Source organism: Salarias fasciatus (assembly GCF_902148845.1).
Source record: "Salarias fasciatus chromosome 7 unlocalized genomic scaffold, fSalaFa1.1 super_scaffold_4, whole genome shotgun sequence".
In the NCBI taxonomy this organism is placed as follows: Eukaryota; Metazoa; Chordata; class Actinopteri; order Blenniiformes; family Blenniidae; genus Salarias; species Salarias fasciatus.
Window position 1 is genome coordinate 15,861,137 of NW_021941229.1, and position 16,386 is coordinate 15,877,522.

Here is a 16,386-nt window from a genome sequence, read left to right on the forward strand (position 1 = left end):
GCACACACACGCGCGCGCGCGCGCGCGCTCCGTCTATATATGGCGGTAAATAAGATTGTGTACGCATTTAGTTTTGGTACCCAACAGAAATAACATGTGCATGTGCTGGTGCAGGAGATAAGCTCGTGTTTGACTCTTCTTACTTAAAAGGAACATCAAAAAAGCAGAATTCTGAACACACACACACAAAAAATAGCTTCTTATGCTTTAAATACTGCAGGTTATTTTACGATTTACCAAATTTGTGAGATGCGTTTTTGGAGCTGAGCGTCTTATTAGTCTCATTAATGTGTATTGGGGGTGAAAAAACAGCTAATTCACCACAGCGAAGCGCGCGGTGCGTGTGTCGGGAGTGTGGCGCTGTGCGTCTTTACGCACGGCTCCGACCGCCCCCTCCGCTGGTGTGTTCGGGCGGATTGGTCGGTAAAGATACCAGCGCGCGGCTGCGCACCGCCATTGGCTGCGGCTGCTCTCGACCATTACGTTATGCCTACTCCACACACAGCGGCAGCCGGAGAGAGGGAAGACGTAATGGTTTGATTCCCCGTGCACTTTGCGATGGTCGTCGTCCCGACATTACTCGGCAGATTCCTCAAACGGGAGGCGCAATGAAGGTACGTGCGTGCGTCTGCAACCGGCCGCTGCTTTGGGTGGATTTATTTTTAGAGGTGATTATTTTTTTTCGGGGGGCTTTTATTTTCAGCGGTTTGCGCACGATACCGCACCGAGAGGCAGGGAATACCCTCACCCCGGCGTCTGGTCATTTGGATGCACTTAATTCTATCAACAGGCTTTAATGCGCCGCGAGCTTCAAACTCCTCTATAAATAGATGTATTTCTACCCGTTTTCTTCCTGAGCGTGCATGCCTGGAAACGCTTTTTTTTTTCCCGACCCGACAAGCAGAGGCAGCGGCGTCCAGCCTGTAATGAGCTGCGTTGACCCTGCCGTCCATTCATGGCCCGGCTGTAATCCGCTGCGACCGGACGGAGGCTGCGGCCAGTCAGTGAGAGAGAGGCGGGGAGACGACTCGGGATGCCGAGGATCACCTCTCAGGTGTCAGCCCGTGCAGGAGTCTCCTTCCTCCCCGCGCGCGTGTGCGTTTGTGTGCGTTTGTGCGCGCGGCGGCTTGCAGCAGCAGCAGCAGCAGCAGCAGCAGAAACACGCTGAGGGGAGGTGATGATGCTGTTTGGCAGCTCAGGACTGATGATGATGATGATGATGATGAAGGCTGGTGATGTCATTGGGGCTCAGATCTGAGCTGTCAGTCTCGTGGAAGGTGAAGTGGAGGCAGGATCCACACCGCAGTGATCAGCAGCATCACACACACACCTGGTCACTGTGTCCTGATAGCAGCAGTGCTGCTGTGTTGTCGGTGCTCTGCCTCACAGTGAGGACATCCCCGTTTCAAGTACAAGCTCGGGGGCTTTTCTTTGTTTACAGTTTCCCTATGCTCTCTGGGTTTTCTCCAAGCACCCCACTTTCCTCCCAGAGTCCTTAAACTTGAGGTTAATTGGTGACTAAACTGCCGGAGGATAACAACATGCTTGTGTGTGACTGTCTGTGTGTGTCTGTGTGTGTGTATGTGTGTTTGCCCTTTGATGGATCTCATCAGGGTCTACCCTGCCCTTCACATAATGTCAGCTCAGCTGGAACGTGTCCAGCGCCCTGTGACCCGGAGGTGGAAGCATTTTAAATACCAGACATTCGGTTTAACCTACTCTGACGAAATAGCTGCATCCACTGACACACACATCTGAAAACAAATGCAATTAAAACAGAACTACCAGCATGCCGTCTGAATTGCAATTATTGTCATTCTCAAGATGAGTTCTGATTTTTAAAATAGCAAATTAAATTATAGTGCAAATGATGGCTAGATAGATCAAAGTTACTTTAATGTGAGTTTTGTGATCTATTATTTGTGAGCATGATCTCAGTGCATACAACTTTAAAGGGGGGATCAATTAGCTCTGAGGTGCTAAGATTTAAACTGACAAGGCTTCACTGAAGCTTCTCACCCCAAGACTAAAGAAAAGACAGGCAAACACAACAAACTAGGCTAACTGAAGCGCTGCACGGTGAGCTGGAGACTTGTCTAACAATGAAACTGATGCCTGAAAACAAACACAAGCCTCTCTCTCTGTGGTTGTTGTGTTTTCTCTCTTTGCTGTGTTTCTTTTAAGTGCTGTGCAGCGTCGTCACATGGGTGAAGATGATCTCTTTGTTTTGTGTTTGGTCTGTTTTTCCTTTGCGCTCGGAGGCTGTCAGGTTCTCACACACACACACACACACACACACACACACACACACACACACACACACACACACACACACACACACACACACACACACACACACACACACAGTCTTCTCAGGCATGTTTAATGTCTGTCTGAAGCTTTTGGGGGAATTAAGGCCCGGTAATGTCCTGAAACACTGATTTTACAGCGTTTTGCCTTTGATGTCGACACGGTTCACTGGTGTTCATGAAGCTGATTCTTCACCATGTTTTGAAGCATCCTTTTGTCCAAATTTCAGTTTCTCCTTTGATAGTTGCAAAAAAAGAAAAAGCCCTCATTTGTACTTCAGTTGTTTTTATTTTTGCTTGTAGATTTCTAACATTAAAAGAAAACAAACTCTCCCCGACTGGGTTTCACTCATCTGGCTTTTGGGAACTTCTTTGTTTTAAAGATAAGACCCCAGAAAGAATAGAAAGTAATGAAGAATAGTCTTGGAGAATCAGAATGCTGGCAGCGTGTGTTCCTCTGGACTGACTCCAGTGTTTTATTGGTCCGAGCTGCAGTCACAGAGGAGATTTCTCTCTCCTCAGACGTAACACAGTGTAATGTATCAGTAATACCTTCATGTGACACTGATGGAATCTCTCATCGCAAATAAAACAGACACATTTAATACTGTTATAAACTAATTTCATGCCAAAACTGACGTACGTTTGAGCATTTTCTTAATTTAAAACGTCTAAATAGGTTTTCTCACTGCTGTTTATCAGCATGTATTTCAGATAAGAGAACAGAGGGCTTAACTGTGTGAAGTTCTTTTTTTTTTTTTTTCCTGAGGCGCATCGTCGCTCACATCGGCGAGTCCCAGGACAACAAAATGGATGCAGTGTTTTATTGACTAATCTGGTTTAAATTGAAAAGCAGCTTTTCTGCCCCTGTGGATGCGGACGGTGTGAGCTGGGTTGTGTAAGCATACTTCTGGAAGACTGCTGTACAGTCTGAACCGCCAAGGTCGTTTCAGTCAGGGATCAACCCACAATTGGATTTATGACACTGAAAACGTGCATGTTTGATTTTTTATTTCCATACTGTTCCATTCCCCCCCCTCCCCCCCCCCCCCCCCCCCCCATCATCAATAGGCAGACGTTAGACATAGTAGGAGACAATACTCGCAAATCTCTGCTGATTTTATAGGATGCAGCACAGAGCATCGCGCCTTTCTTCCAGATGAAGCTCAAGTCTCCGGGATCTGACTGCTAAAGCAGTGAAAAGCCATAAAGAGAGTCCCGGGGCCACACCAGATTTCTGGTAATGCTCCTAACACAGTCCGGTTGTATTTTTGTGTTGCGAGACGCTCCCCACAGCAGTCAGAATCTGTTTATTTTGCTGCACCAAAGGCTAAAATCTGGCCCAAGCGCTCGTCTGCTATGAGGCCAGACTGTGTAAATCTGCTGTTTTGTCGACACAAATCCAAACTTCGCTGGTGGCAGCTTGAGATTTATGTGCATATTTCACCATAGTTCTACAGACTTTACATCTGCAGGCTCTGGCGGCGTCGCCACGTCTGATTACATAATACATATTTAAACCATTGCATCGAGACTCATTACTTAAAGACAACTGTCAAGAAGGCCGTAAGTGAATGATTTTTATTTTCCCTGCTGACATTATCTTTTGGTATAAACATCCAGCAAAGCTGCGTTTTCACAGCAGGAGTGACATTTGCAGTCAATGCATGAGGGAGGGAAAAAAAAAAGGCTCAGCTGACAGCCAGCGGAAATGAAAGGTGTGTGAGAGGCAGAAGATGATTCAAATATATTGATAAAGGCCCCTCTTCATAAAAAGCATGCAAATGTCCACCAGGAATCATCTGTCGTCTGTGTTTATGAGTCTGTGCAGGGATGGAATGTCTTTAGAAATGCAAAGAATACGTCAGAGTATGACACAAAATAGTAGATCTATGTAAATATTTGCCCCAGTTAAACTCTGGGTTGAGATGACAGATGGACACTGTAAGAAAATAGATGCAGTTTGATTTGTTCAGCCTCAGTTAATGTAGCTTTGTGTAGTTTTCAAGCCCAGTCGATGAATATATTACACTTTGGAGGGAAAAAAAAGGTTTTATAAGCTTTTGGTGGAGCTGCTGAAGGTTTTATTCAATATTTCACCACATATGCAACCGTCCTTCCCAAGTCTAGTAAACAGGCTTAGATGTAATCTTTCAATATTTATGTTGCAAATCAGCAAGTAGGATGGATTTATCATTTATGATGGTTTGATCAATGCAGTGAAGTTCCCTTTTAAATTCCTTTTGTTCATTTTGTTTTCTTCATGGTGAAGAGAGACAGAGAGAAGTCCGGAATTTATTTTCACTTTTCAAATGTATCATCACTTGAATAATTACACAAGTCAATAAATGATCCAAACCACACAAAAAAACCTGATAAATAGCTTAATACAGTCCAGGGAAGGTAAACCAACTCCTGTATTTGTTTCTCTTTTAAAGGTATAATACACGATTTTAATTTCCGGGTGGATCACCTAAATAATTGGTGGATCTGTTTGTCAATCATTCTGACGAGCTGCTTTCGTAAGGCGGTTCTATGTGCTTGCGCCCAATCAGCTTCTCCCTTTTGCGCACGTGCATTCAGAGTGTTTATGTAGCCGGTGAGCTTCTGAGCTAGTACTTACCGATGGCGAGTCTGACATAATGAAACTGTAACTGTTTCGAAAAAAAGCTTTATTTATGAGCAGGCGGATCGCAGAAACTGTAAACAGAGCCGTGCACGCCGGAGAAAAGGAGATCGCGCTCGTACACTTCCGCGTTTCCTGGGAGAAGCAGGAGAGCCGGGCGGATGGTCTGGCGCATGCGCGTTGTTCAAAAAGTGAGTAACAGGGGCTTCGTCTTTTCGAGAAAATCGTGTATTAGACCTTTAATTCATTGTATCTGAATAGTGAGACATCTTGAGGGTCCAGAAGGGTGAGGAAGTAAAGTTCAAGTCAAGAGGAATGTATAAAACGCTGTACGAGATGCGTTGTTTGCTCTTGTCGCCGGTTTGCTGGAGACTCCCTGCCTGCGCGGCTTACAGTGCGCTAATTGAAGTGACAGAGGGGAAACTCGCTGTGCTGGCTCAGAGCCAAGCAAGACCGATTCCACGGGCGGACTGCAGCGGCCCCTCGTTCCCGCTGGATGCAGTAAATACTGCTTTTAGTGGCTTCGCTCTGCGTCTAACCGGGGGGGGAGACGTTTTAAGCGGCGAACCGCCGGGTCAGGCTGATGCCACGGGCGAGTAATGCAGCTTATTATGCATCGTGGTCTTATTGTTCACATAAAGCCAGAAGAGTCAAATCTGATGGAGTCAGCCGTGTGGGTGATTACTCTGAGGATAATATGGAGAAGAACAGCAAAATAACACCACTTATTAGTGCTGAATCACTGGATGGACCCATTTTTTACTGGCAATTAAACACTTTTCTCCATTAATTTCCAATCATGGCTGCTTCTTGTTTTGAGGATTTGCAGCTTTGCTTGGTTTTATAGCCGTGTCAGCTGGTTTGGGTGGGAAAAGCAACTTATTCGAAGATATCAGCATGGCCTTTGGGTGACAGTGGCTTTCTTTCTTTCTTCTTTTGTTGTATTTTAAGTGAATAACAATCAAAGAATGACTTTGTTTTGGAAATTGTTGATGTCCTGTGAAAAAGAAACTAGAGCTCATTCAGATTTAATTCATTAGTTTAATGACGGGTGGATAATCGGGCAGAAAATTGAGGACATCTTTGCCAGAAACGGTTAAATTAATGAAATAGTTGATGTTTTGGGCCGTGAAGACGCGTCCTGGCTCCGGCTCCGGCTCTGCGGCGGGGGCAGACCTTCCTCCTCGCCCTGACTCCACATATAGTGCCTTGTTCCTGAGATTACATAACGGATCCCTAAGCAGATGGGTGAGGTCAGATCACAGGGTGTTTGTGACAAGCCCGAGCCGAGCGCCGCCTTAAGAAAAGACACGGCGGGACCCTGTGAATTCCATTGTTTTCCCGCACGGAGCCGGGAACCGGAGCGGGCTTCCATTATGCTCGCGTCAGCTATTGATTCTGCAGGCTGGGGGAACAACAGAAGACATATTCTCCCCCCCCCCCCCCCCCCTCCCTCCTCCTCCTCCTCCTCCTCCCTCCTCCTCCTCTCATCAGTATGCTCCAAGGAGCCGTGACTCCCATCACGCCATCTTTGCTCTCCGTCTCTGGGCCGTCTGGTGGAAAGAAAAAAAAGACAGAAACCTCCGCCTGATCTCACTTCAGCGTTCCAGCCTAAACGAGTTTGAGTGTTTCCCCGGGACGTTCAGAGAAAGCGCCAACACTCTGGGTTTTTTGTTTCCCCCTCTTGACCCAAAACAAGATAATTGTTGTACGGCTGAGGCGCCTCGCACGTCTCCTCAAAGCGGCGCAGTGACCGAGAGCTTTAAGCCTCGGCACTTGTTGGAAAGCGTTATTAAAAGAAGGCATTAGAGTCCTGCTCTGCCAAATTATTTCCAACCTCAAAGAGCACTCCGAGTAATGTGCCGCCCTGTCTGTCTCTCTTTACACTCATTGATCGGTCTCATTTTTAACTCGCGCCAAGGGACACTGTCTGCTCAGCAAGTGCTTTAACATCATCACTGAACTCTATCTGAAGAAATCCATCTCAGACTTCTTGGCATAGTTTTCTGAATGATTGATGACAGACATGAGGATATGTATCATGAATCTAACTTTGTAACTTTTCCTTTTTTTTGTTGCTTAACTACAGATTTTAAATATCAATCAATTAATTTTCCCTTAATATGTCTTATGTGGTGATTTTATACATTTTAAAGACTGGCTTTGCAGATTCAAATCAAAATTCCCAGTGAAGACGAGTTAATAATGTATGAGGAACTATTTTTTTAATCAAGAGGAGACGATGGCGTGCGGCTCCCTGGAGACGATCTCTCTGACCGGCAGTGGAGCGGCCGAGGCCGGCCTTTTTCAGGTCCACCATTTAGAGATGTGCAAATTAATGCATCAGTTACAATCTGTTAAAAAAAAAAGCTTATGTAATGTCACCAGATAAGGAGAGAGGGAAAACTCTGCGTAGGACATTTCACAGAAACCAGTTTACAGCGTGGTACAAGTTGTATTGACCTCCTGTTGACCCCTGAAAAAAAAAAAAAAACTGCCAAAGTTTACTGTCAGATTCCTACTGAACACACTTATTAAGACTTAGCTTGAATCTGTTGTTTTTTAAGTTTTATAGTTTGACAGAAGTTTGTTTAAAATGTGAATTCCGCCATTGGGAAGCGTTCTCTGTTGTGTGGCGTGGAGCTGGGACTGACCTCCAGTCTGGCCTCTCGGCAGGCGGGGGCGTCGTCCATGTGGGCGTCATGCTGCGGGCTGCTGAACGAGGTGATGGGCACGGGCACGGTGCGGGCGCAGCAGCCGGGCTTCGGGGCGGGGGCGGGGCCCTTCCGCTTCGCCCCCAGCGCCGGGTACTCCACCTACCCCCCCACCAGCTCAGGGAGCGCCGGGCAGCTGTGCAAGGCCTGCGGACTGGCCTTCTCCGTCTTCAGACGCAAGGTGAGGAAGCTCGGCCTGGTCTTCACTGATCCAGCCACTTCACATTCATATTATACTCATGATTACCCAGTTCACTGTAGGATCAAGACCTCTTTTAACTTAAAAGCCTGTATTATAACGTCCATTTCCACAATTTTATTATTTGCAAAGTTTAGTGTTTGCACAAATAATTCCATTTCACGAATACCTCCATCACATCTTCTTGAACACAGGTGAGATTTTCATTGCTTACATGCGATTCCATGCAGTCGCGGTGGCGTTTCCAGGCTCGCCGTCAGAGTGTGTCTGTCCGACTGACACTGACAGCGCTCCCCTTCCTCTCCACACCAGTTGGCTTCCTGACTCTGTCACGGTGATATTTTCATAGTATGAAAAAGACCCGCGGGGAGATTAGCTACAAATGATTGAAGAAATAAAAAAGTCTCTGTTACTGTGGAAATGTGCTTCTGGTGGACCAGGAGCACGTTTGTGCACAAGCGATAAGGAAGTGTTTAGAGCCGTGGCTGACCTGCTTTTCTGCCCATTTGAAGTGTCAATCTACTCGACTGCTCTGTATCAGGAGACGCTGTTAAGCCAGTGAAATGTCAAACATCACCAGGAGCTACAGATAGTCTGTTCATCTTCACTCCTCGCTCAGAATGGCTGCGCTCTGCAGGCTTCTGATTTGTAGGTTTATCTTTATTTAAATCCACTTCGTATGGCTGTATGACCATATAAGGATCAGCTCTGAGTTTAATGTTAAAATTTTCATCGACTATATACTTGGCTTGTAGGTTCACTCTACATTTGTACTGTTTGTGCCGTCATGTGATGTAATGCGTCTCCTAAGTTGATTTGTTATTTCGTTATCCTACAAATAGTCGTATTACGTTCTTCCTGCAGTCGCACCTGTAAAAAATGAGCTTCTTTTTAGGGGCGAAGTGTATCACTGACTCATATCTCATTGTGATTTAAAGACCAGCTTAAAACATCTTCAACAGCGAACGCTCTCATTGATCATGTCGACGATAGAAAGAAAGAGGTTCAGCTGTGTTATGTAAAATCCTCTGAGCAAAGAGATATGCATGATGTTTCACATGAGACTAAATTCAGTGTTGTCACTTGTTTCATTACTGTGCAGCAGAAAGTTTTCATACAGTTACAGTAAAACACTCATTTCTAGGCCTTTACAAACCTGATCAGGGAAGATCTAACAGCTTCTGGGACTTTATGGTCCCTTTTTTTCAGATAAATCTCTTTTTCATTAGATAAGATTATTTATTGAGTCATCAAACGTATTGAGCAGTGTAAACAGTTTCTGACAGTCTGTCTAGAAATGGCGATCATAGTTTTGTAACCACTAGAAAGAGAATGGCTGATCAGATCCCGGCTGTCTTTCCTTCCTCTCCCGTCCCAGCACATCTGCTGCGACTGTAAGAAGAGCTTCTGCGCTCTCTGCTCGGTGCTGCAAGAAAACCTGCGCTGCTGCACGACCTGCCACCTGCTGCGGGGCACGGCCTTCCAGCGGCCGCTGCTCATGCAGCTCCGGGTGAAGGACCTGCGCCAGTACCTGCTGCTGCGCAACATCCCCACCGACACCTGCAGGGAGAAGGAGGACCTGGTGGACCTGGTGCTCTGCCACCAGGGCGCGAGGGAGACCCCGAGACCGGTGATGGAGGAAGACGAGGAGGAGGAGGAGGAGGAGGAAGAGGAGGAGGAGGAGGAGGACGCACATGTGGAGGAGGAGGAGGAAGAGGAGGAAGAGGAGGAGGAGGATGAAGGGGGAGACGACACGGACAGTCTCCACTCGCTCCCTCACTCGCACGCCGCCTCGCCGCGCTGCGCGACGCGCTCCACCTCCGAACAGTCGGTTCTCTCCGCCTCTCAGGGAGACGTGCTCAGCCCAAGTGACAGCTCAGGGACCACCAGCCAGGTTGGAGCGTACAACACACACACAAACACACACACACACCATTCCCCGCTCCGTCATTCACATACGCCATCCTTCCCTCACATCTGTCCTCATTCCATCCCAGGTAATTAATTTCAAAGGTGAAATCGACACACGACTGTTTCCACTCAAACCCTCGTCTTCCCCCCACCCTGCGGTGGTTTTCTGCTTTCCTGGATTTATCATGAATGAAACCCAGAGAATCCTCCACGTGTCGGAGGGAGCTCTCCTCGCAGCTTTGCAGCACGAGTCCGGCGTTGGACAGCGCGTCCATGTGACAGCTGGAAACAGCTGTGTAAGCCCTGTGCGAGCGCACAGTCCTCAGCCAGCCAGCCAGGCAGCTTAAGCCCTTTGCCTTTTTTAGTTCTGTTACATGGGCTGATGCTGTTATGTAACAGGCCCACAGGTTGAGAAGTCCTCGCAGCGTCGCAGCTGCCGCCAGACGGCAGGAAACGCTGCAGTTTCCCCTCATCCGCACACATACGGGCTCCATCTTTAGTTCTTCCTCTAAATTTGTGCCTCAGTTGTTCCTGAATTCTCGCCGATTATTGACTACACATGTAAAGCCGTCCTGCTGATTTGAGCTTGTGCAAACTAGTTTTAGCCAGTTCCAGCTGCTGAACATTGACGGCGCTGGTTTCGTTTTGAGATGTTTTCGGAGCGTTGATGTCATTTGATCCACTTTTCAGACTTCTTCCTGACAGCCGGAGCTGAAAAATGCATTGCATATATGATATCTGGATCAGTTACCTCGGGATTTAATATTTTAATGCAACGTAATGATTGACAGGATGAGAGAATATCACAGTTAGTCATAAAATATTTTTTTTTTTGCTAATATTCTGTGATTTCTCCATAGGTAAAATGTTCTACAGAGGATTTTTACAGATTCCTTTATAGATGATAATATTCTGATCCTTAGTCTGTCTCTCTGTGTTTGATATAACCTGTAGGGTTTAATCTGCCTTTAATGGCTCTCCCTCGTTGGAGAGGTTCAAAACATTCGTGCCAGAGGTGTAAATAATGTACAAACAGACGGATTTTACATTTTCTCGCATGTGTCTGAACATTTTTCCCTTAAAATAAATGTTAGCAGAAACTTATGCAGATTATGAGGAGGCTTTCTAGTCCCTGTGTGTGTTTTGCAATGGTTGAATGAAATCTAACAAGTCGGAGAAGCGTTGCGCTCCGGAGAGGTTTGATGCTGAGCGTAGTTCTGTCTCTGAGGAGTCTCGTCTGAGAGCAGCCGTCTCGCGCCGCGACGCCGCCGGATACATTATTAACACGTCTTAACTCAAAAGACGTGGTCTACCAGAGGAAATGAACATTTCTGCCTTTTTTCTTTTTCCTGAGGCATGGAGGCAGAGGCGCCGAACTCCATGATATCAGTTATCGCTTGTTTCGGCGCTTTGCAGGCTCCCTTTTGTTCAGCAGATAAAAAGAATAAAGAGACAATATCGCCTCCTCAAAGTGCAGCAGTGGCTGAGATAATACGGCGACACACACTCTGGCACCAAACAGCGGCTGCCACCGCTCTGCAACTCCTCTCTTATTCTCTTTTGATCCAGCAAATTCCTGACCTCCACCTTCAAAGAGAATCATTAGCTGCTGCGTCGAGGAGAGCTGAATCAGCTTCATTAGACATCCGAGCAGCTGCAGCTGAAATCTCACGAAATCGGTTCTTCTTCATGGAGGCATCGACAGACATGCGGTGTGGGGAGAACTTAGAAGTCATGATCAGCCGCAGTGGGAGTTGTGATGGCTCTCAGGGATGGAGAATGACATTTTTATTAGTATTTTTTATCTTGTTAATCAGCAAATAGCTGACATTTAGAGATAACGGGCTGATTCCGTTTTGTGCCTGACTGAAGGTGTCATTTTTTTTCCAGATTTCAAGCATCTTTGATCAGTTCAGGGTTGTTGAGGGTCTTGAGTAAAGACCGTCTGTAAAGGGAAACAGTCATTCACACTGACAGGCAATTTCTAATAAACCTCTTATAACTTCATCTCATGTTTATAGACTGTAACTGGAATTTTCTCCGCTCTCACAGGAGCATGAGGACACGCCGACAGCATCCCTCTTGAACCTGGACCCCACTGAGAATCTCATGGAGGTTTGCTGCCTGAACATCTGCAGACGGTCTCCTCTCCCTCCCGCCGCAGGGTCGCTGATCACAGCTCTGTTTCCGTCTCGGGTCGGCAGGTCAGTCCGGCGACGCAGAGGAGGATCAGGGCGTCGCTGTCGGACCTCGACAACGAGGAGGCGATAGAAAACCTCTCCGTCCGCCAGCTGAAAGAGATCCTCGCCAGAAACTTCGTCAATTACTCCGGCTGCTGCGAAAAGTGGGAGCTGCTGGAGCGGGTGCATCGGCTGTACAGAGAGAACGAGCAGAACAGGAAATCTAGTGAGCGACTCGATGAATCCTCCTCTACTCCATTTCACTTTATCAGTGCTGCTTTGTCTTGAATAATGCTTTTCCTTTTTTTTTGTTTTATTCCAGTGGAAAACGTCAGCATAACTGCAGGTAATTATACTTTTGATCTTTATCTTCATGAATGTAAAACAGATTCTCAAAAAACTGAATGGACTTTACCTTTATGAGCTCCTGATTATGTAAAAGAAGCTTTCAGTGCAAAAACAATACAGACGTAGAATAGCTGTTGCTTCAGTTTATTTTCCATGAGCGGGCAGATTTACTGATACTAATCAATTTTCTTTATTACTGCTCGTCTCGTATATAAAGTGGTGGCATATCCCCCACCCCTCTGCAACAGCGGAGTCGGAGGTAAGATATAAAAGCCTCTTTCTCATCCCCATGAACGTCACCGCATCGCTGTCTTGACTGTCCGTCGGCAGGAAAGGCATGCCTTGCTCGATTCTCATCATCATCATCCTCCGTATCATCACATTCCAGTGACTGGAGTCGTTATCGCCCGCCTCCTTCGATGTCCTGTCGCCCGTGCTTCTTTTCCTTCTGCCCTCCGTCTCGTTTCATCGTGAGGCTTCCGCCTCTCGTCCTGCTAATGCTCCCTCTCTGAGAGCTTTTTAACCGCCTGATGAGCCGTCTCCACGTCTCCATCAGGTGTAATTACCCCACCCGGCCTCCCTGTTGACACAAAGGGGCTGGGAGATCATACGCGTCCACTCAGAAGTCAGCAGAGTGGGGGGAACCGGCTGTATTGGCCTTTTCCTGTCGTGCGAGCGGCGGCGGCGGCGGCGGCGGCCACATTTAGGCCGCTCATCCTCAGATCAGCCGGGAGTCCGCTGGTTAACTCCTGTGAGGGGGGGGTGCTGTCTGTCTGCTGTCAGCATGTGTTAGCAGAACAAGGATTAGCGCAACGTTCTGCCCCAAAGGAGTAAGAGGACAGCTGATGTTTTTTTTTTTTTTGTTTTTTGCTGTCATTTGGGCATCAGTCGTGCGTCTCATTTCAGAGGATAAAACACTTCATTGCACCTTGTGAGACTATTAGATTCAGGAAAAAAAGAAGTTTTCATGTCCTCTCAGGGAAAGTTGCTTTAACATGCAGCTTGAATGAAAACACAGGAAAAGGAGCCAGAGGAGTGCCTGAGGGTCCTCGGTGGCCCCCGGGGACCTTATGAGTAGCCCCTCAGGGTAGAGTCTAAAAATAGTTCTCAGTGTAAATAGTAGGATTTGGAGAATGAGAGTTACTGAGTCCCCAGAAAAACTTCCTCAAACTGATCATTTATACAAACATGTCAAAGATTTTTAACATATTTCCACAACGGAGATGATTCATTCAGAGGGATCCGGAGAGATTTTTGCAGAATTTGACTGATTTTAATCTCAGATATTATCAAAATATCCAAAAAAGCATTTTAAGAACTTTTGTGGACTTATTTTAGATGAACTAAGAGCTAAAAATCTCAGCAGTGGGGAACCGCTCTGATGTTGATTGTTCCATTTTTCCCTCAGCCTCACCAGCGCATGCACATCACTTCTGAATGTAATGAGACCGCGCAAAACAACTGTCAACTGAATTTGGATTTTTTTTTTTTCTTCCCTTCATTACATTTCCATCCACAGATGGCGTCAAAGCTCAGCTGGCGGCCGACGAGAACCTGTGCCGCATCTGCATGGACGCCATCATTGACTGCGTGCTGCTGGAGTGTGGTCACATGGTCACCTGCACCAAATGTGGCAAGAGGATGAGCGAATGCCCCATCTGCAGGCAGTTCGTCGTGCGGGCCGTGCATGTCTTCAAGTCTTAAAACAAAAAAAACCCGAAAAAACTCTACGTGTGTGTGTGTGTGTGTGTGTGTGAGAGAGAGAGAGAGAGTGCGTCAGAGCGGCCCTCGGGCGTGCACGTGTCCCGAGCACTGAGTTTTATCACTGAGGATGAACGGCCGTGCACGGCGTCTCGCAGGGCCGGACGCGCGCTGCAGAGCGGGCGCGAGCCACTTCCCGGTCTTCAAGAATCAAGACTGTTGCCTCTGGCCTACCGCGGTTTTACCCTCCCTCCCCCCCCCCCGACAGCCCCGACACCCCCCACACAGCGGAACAACCTGCCATCGCTTCCTGCTCTCCATCCTCCGTTCAGATCCCGGTCACAGTGGAGGACAGGAGGGGGTCCTGTGGATACTTGAAGTAACGCGTTCAGAGTGGCAGATGGAGAGAAAAGAAAAAAAAATATAAGATCCCAGGGTTCGAGTCAATATGGTTTACACAGTCATGCCGCATGACGCAGCGATATCTCCCCTCAGTGTCGTTTAGGATGTGCAATACTAAGAAAACAAGAGATCCACGTGCACTGAGTCATCCTCTTTTCACACACGGAGCGACGGAGGGTGCCAAAAATCATGCCTTCAGTGGGTATTTGGTTACTATATGCATCTCACAGCCAGCCGGTGTGATAGTTTACGCTCCTTTTTTTCCTCTGTAGGGAAATAAAAGTGTGTATTTGTAAACTGTTTAACTCTTGCTGTGCGAATGATGTGATCGTTTCACCCTGTTTTTGTTTTTTTTGTTTTTTTGTCACATGCAGATGTACATTCCTGCTGTTTCCTTCAGTCAAATCCGATCTAATCTTGGGACCATAGATGTGCAATTCCTGGTGCTTTCAGACACATTTCACAGTTTCTTTATTGACATCTGCAGTGAAGGACTGTCTGTTTTATTTTTTTTTAATACTTGGTGATTTCAAGCATTCTCGCCTCTGTTGTTCCACTGTATTTTTGCACTGAGAGGCTTTGTTACAAACAACATAATCATCAATTTGTACCTCTTTTTTTTTCTCAATGTCAATGAGGTTTACTTAGAAATAAGAAATCGTTTAGTCGTATGTCTTTGTGATCCAACGTCAGTACAGAAAATATGACACACTGCATCTTTAAGGAGCACTCTGAAATGCATCTGAAAGCTTCAGTTTGGAGAATCGTTTGAAACCATACTTTAAAGACTCATCGTTGCATAGTTTTGAATCACTTTCATCCAGCAATACCGCCCTCCCGAGTGTTTTATTGTGTTTTATGTCAGATCTCGGTAGATAACAGGTGCTACTTCCTCTTTTCTTTTTTTCTTTTTCAGCGTGACATGAACATTTAACGTCATATCGAGACGACCTACCAAATATGAAAGCCGGAGGCAGAGGAAGCCCTTTTTACTTTAACCTGTTATGCAAATAAGAGACGTTCTTCTTGTCATGAGATCCAGTTTAACTCAGATGTCACTAAAATATCTGTGTGTACAGTATGCCTGTGGTATGTCCAAAAAAGAAAAAAAAAGAAAAAAGAAATGCAATTGCATTGCTGTTAAGTGAATTGCATAGATAGCTTTTATTGTTGTTTACCGATAAGTTAATAAATGTATATTTTTCCATTTACTGGGGACACGACATGATCTAAGAGTCGAATCAGTGCAGAGGTTTAAAAATAAAAGAAGATACAGTTTTGTTTTTTTGTTTTTTTTGTTTTTTTCCAGAATGTATTTCTGCTGAGAGGAGTTTCATTCCCATGGTGTCACTCTGCTGCGTCGTCGTCCTGCTGTCCAGCACCTTTTTCTGTCGTCGTCTGCTCCGGATCCCAAAAAAAAAAGAACAAAAAAAAAACAAAGTGACACTCGCACCGTGCACTGTAATCAACACTGTAACCGTGTCCGTCTTTCTCTTCACGCTGCTGTTTCTCCAAGATGTCTCTCATGGGCAGCTACAGTATTATCCTGAGTGGGAGGATATCATGAGCACTCATAATCCTGGATCTTTATATTTTGAATGTTGAACCTTTTTATTTTGGTAAACGAGAGGAAATGATTTATTAGATTCAATAAAATGCAGTACTACAAACCAGAAGGTCAAACCCTGCTCTTGTTTTTTTGTTTTTTTCGTGGTTATCCTGAGTGGTCATCCTCCTAACAGGCACCCGAAGGACCAAACTCACACACAGCTCCGTATTTAAAATGGTTTTAATGTCTCAAAGGTTTCCTAGAGGCTTTTATGTGTACATTATGTACAGATAGATAGATCTGAAGTAATGTACTAAAATATTTTGTGGAAACAAGTTTTTTTTTTCTTTCTTTTTTTTTTTTTTTAATAAAAACATAAAACTTTAATGAAAGCCCATCCAATGGACTGATTTTTTTTCAGCGTTACGCAAAAAGACTTCGCTTCAG

General features: G+C 46.0%; 1 protein-coding gene across 1 annotated transcript; it reads left to right on the plus strand.

The window, feature by feature from the left end:
* Positions 1 to 519: 519 nt before the first annotated feature.
* Positions 520 to 14,518, plus strand: rnf34b (ring finger protein 34b). The gene is made up of 7 exons (XM_030084146.1): positions 520 to 614; positions 7,612 to 7,830; positions 9,227 to 9,742; positions 11,812 to 11,874; positions 11,964 to 12,165; positions 12,262 to 12,285; positions 13,807 to 14,518. The coding sequence occupies exons 1-7, from the start codon at positions 609 to 611 to the stop codon at positions 13,989 to 13,991; spliced, it is 1,215 nt and encodes a 404-aa protein (XP_029940006.1). The 5' UTR covers positions 520 to 608; the 3' UTR covers positions 13,992 to 14,518.
* The last annotated feature ends 1,868 nt before the right edge of the window (positions 14,519 to 16,386 follow it).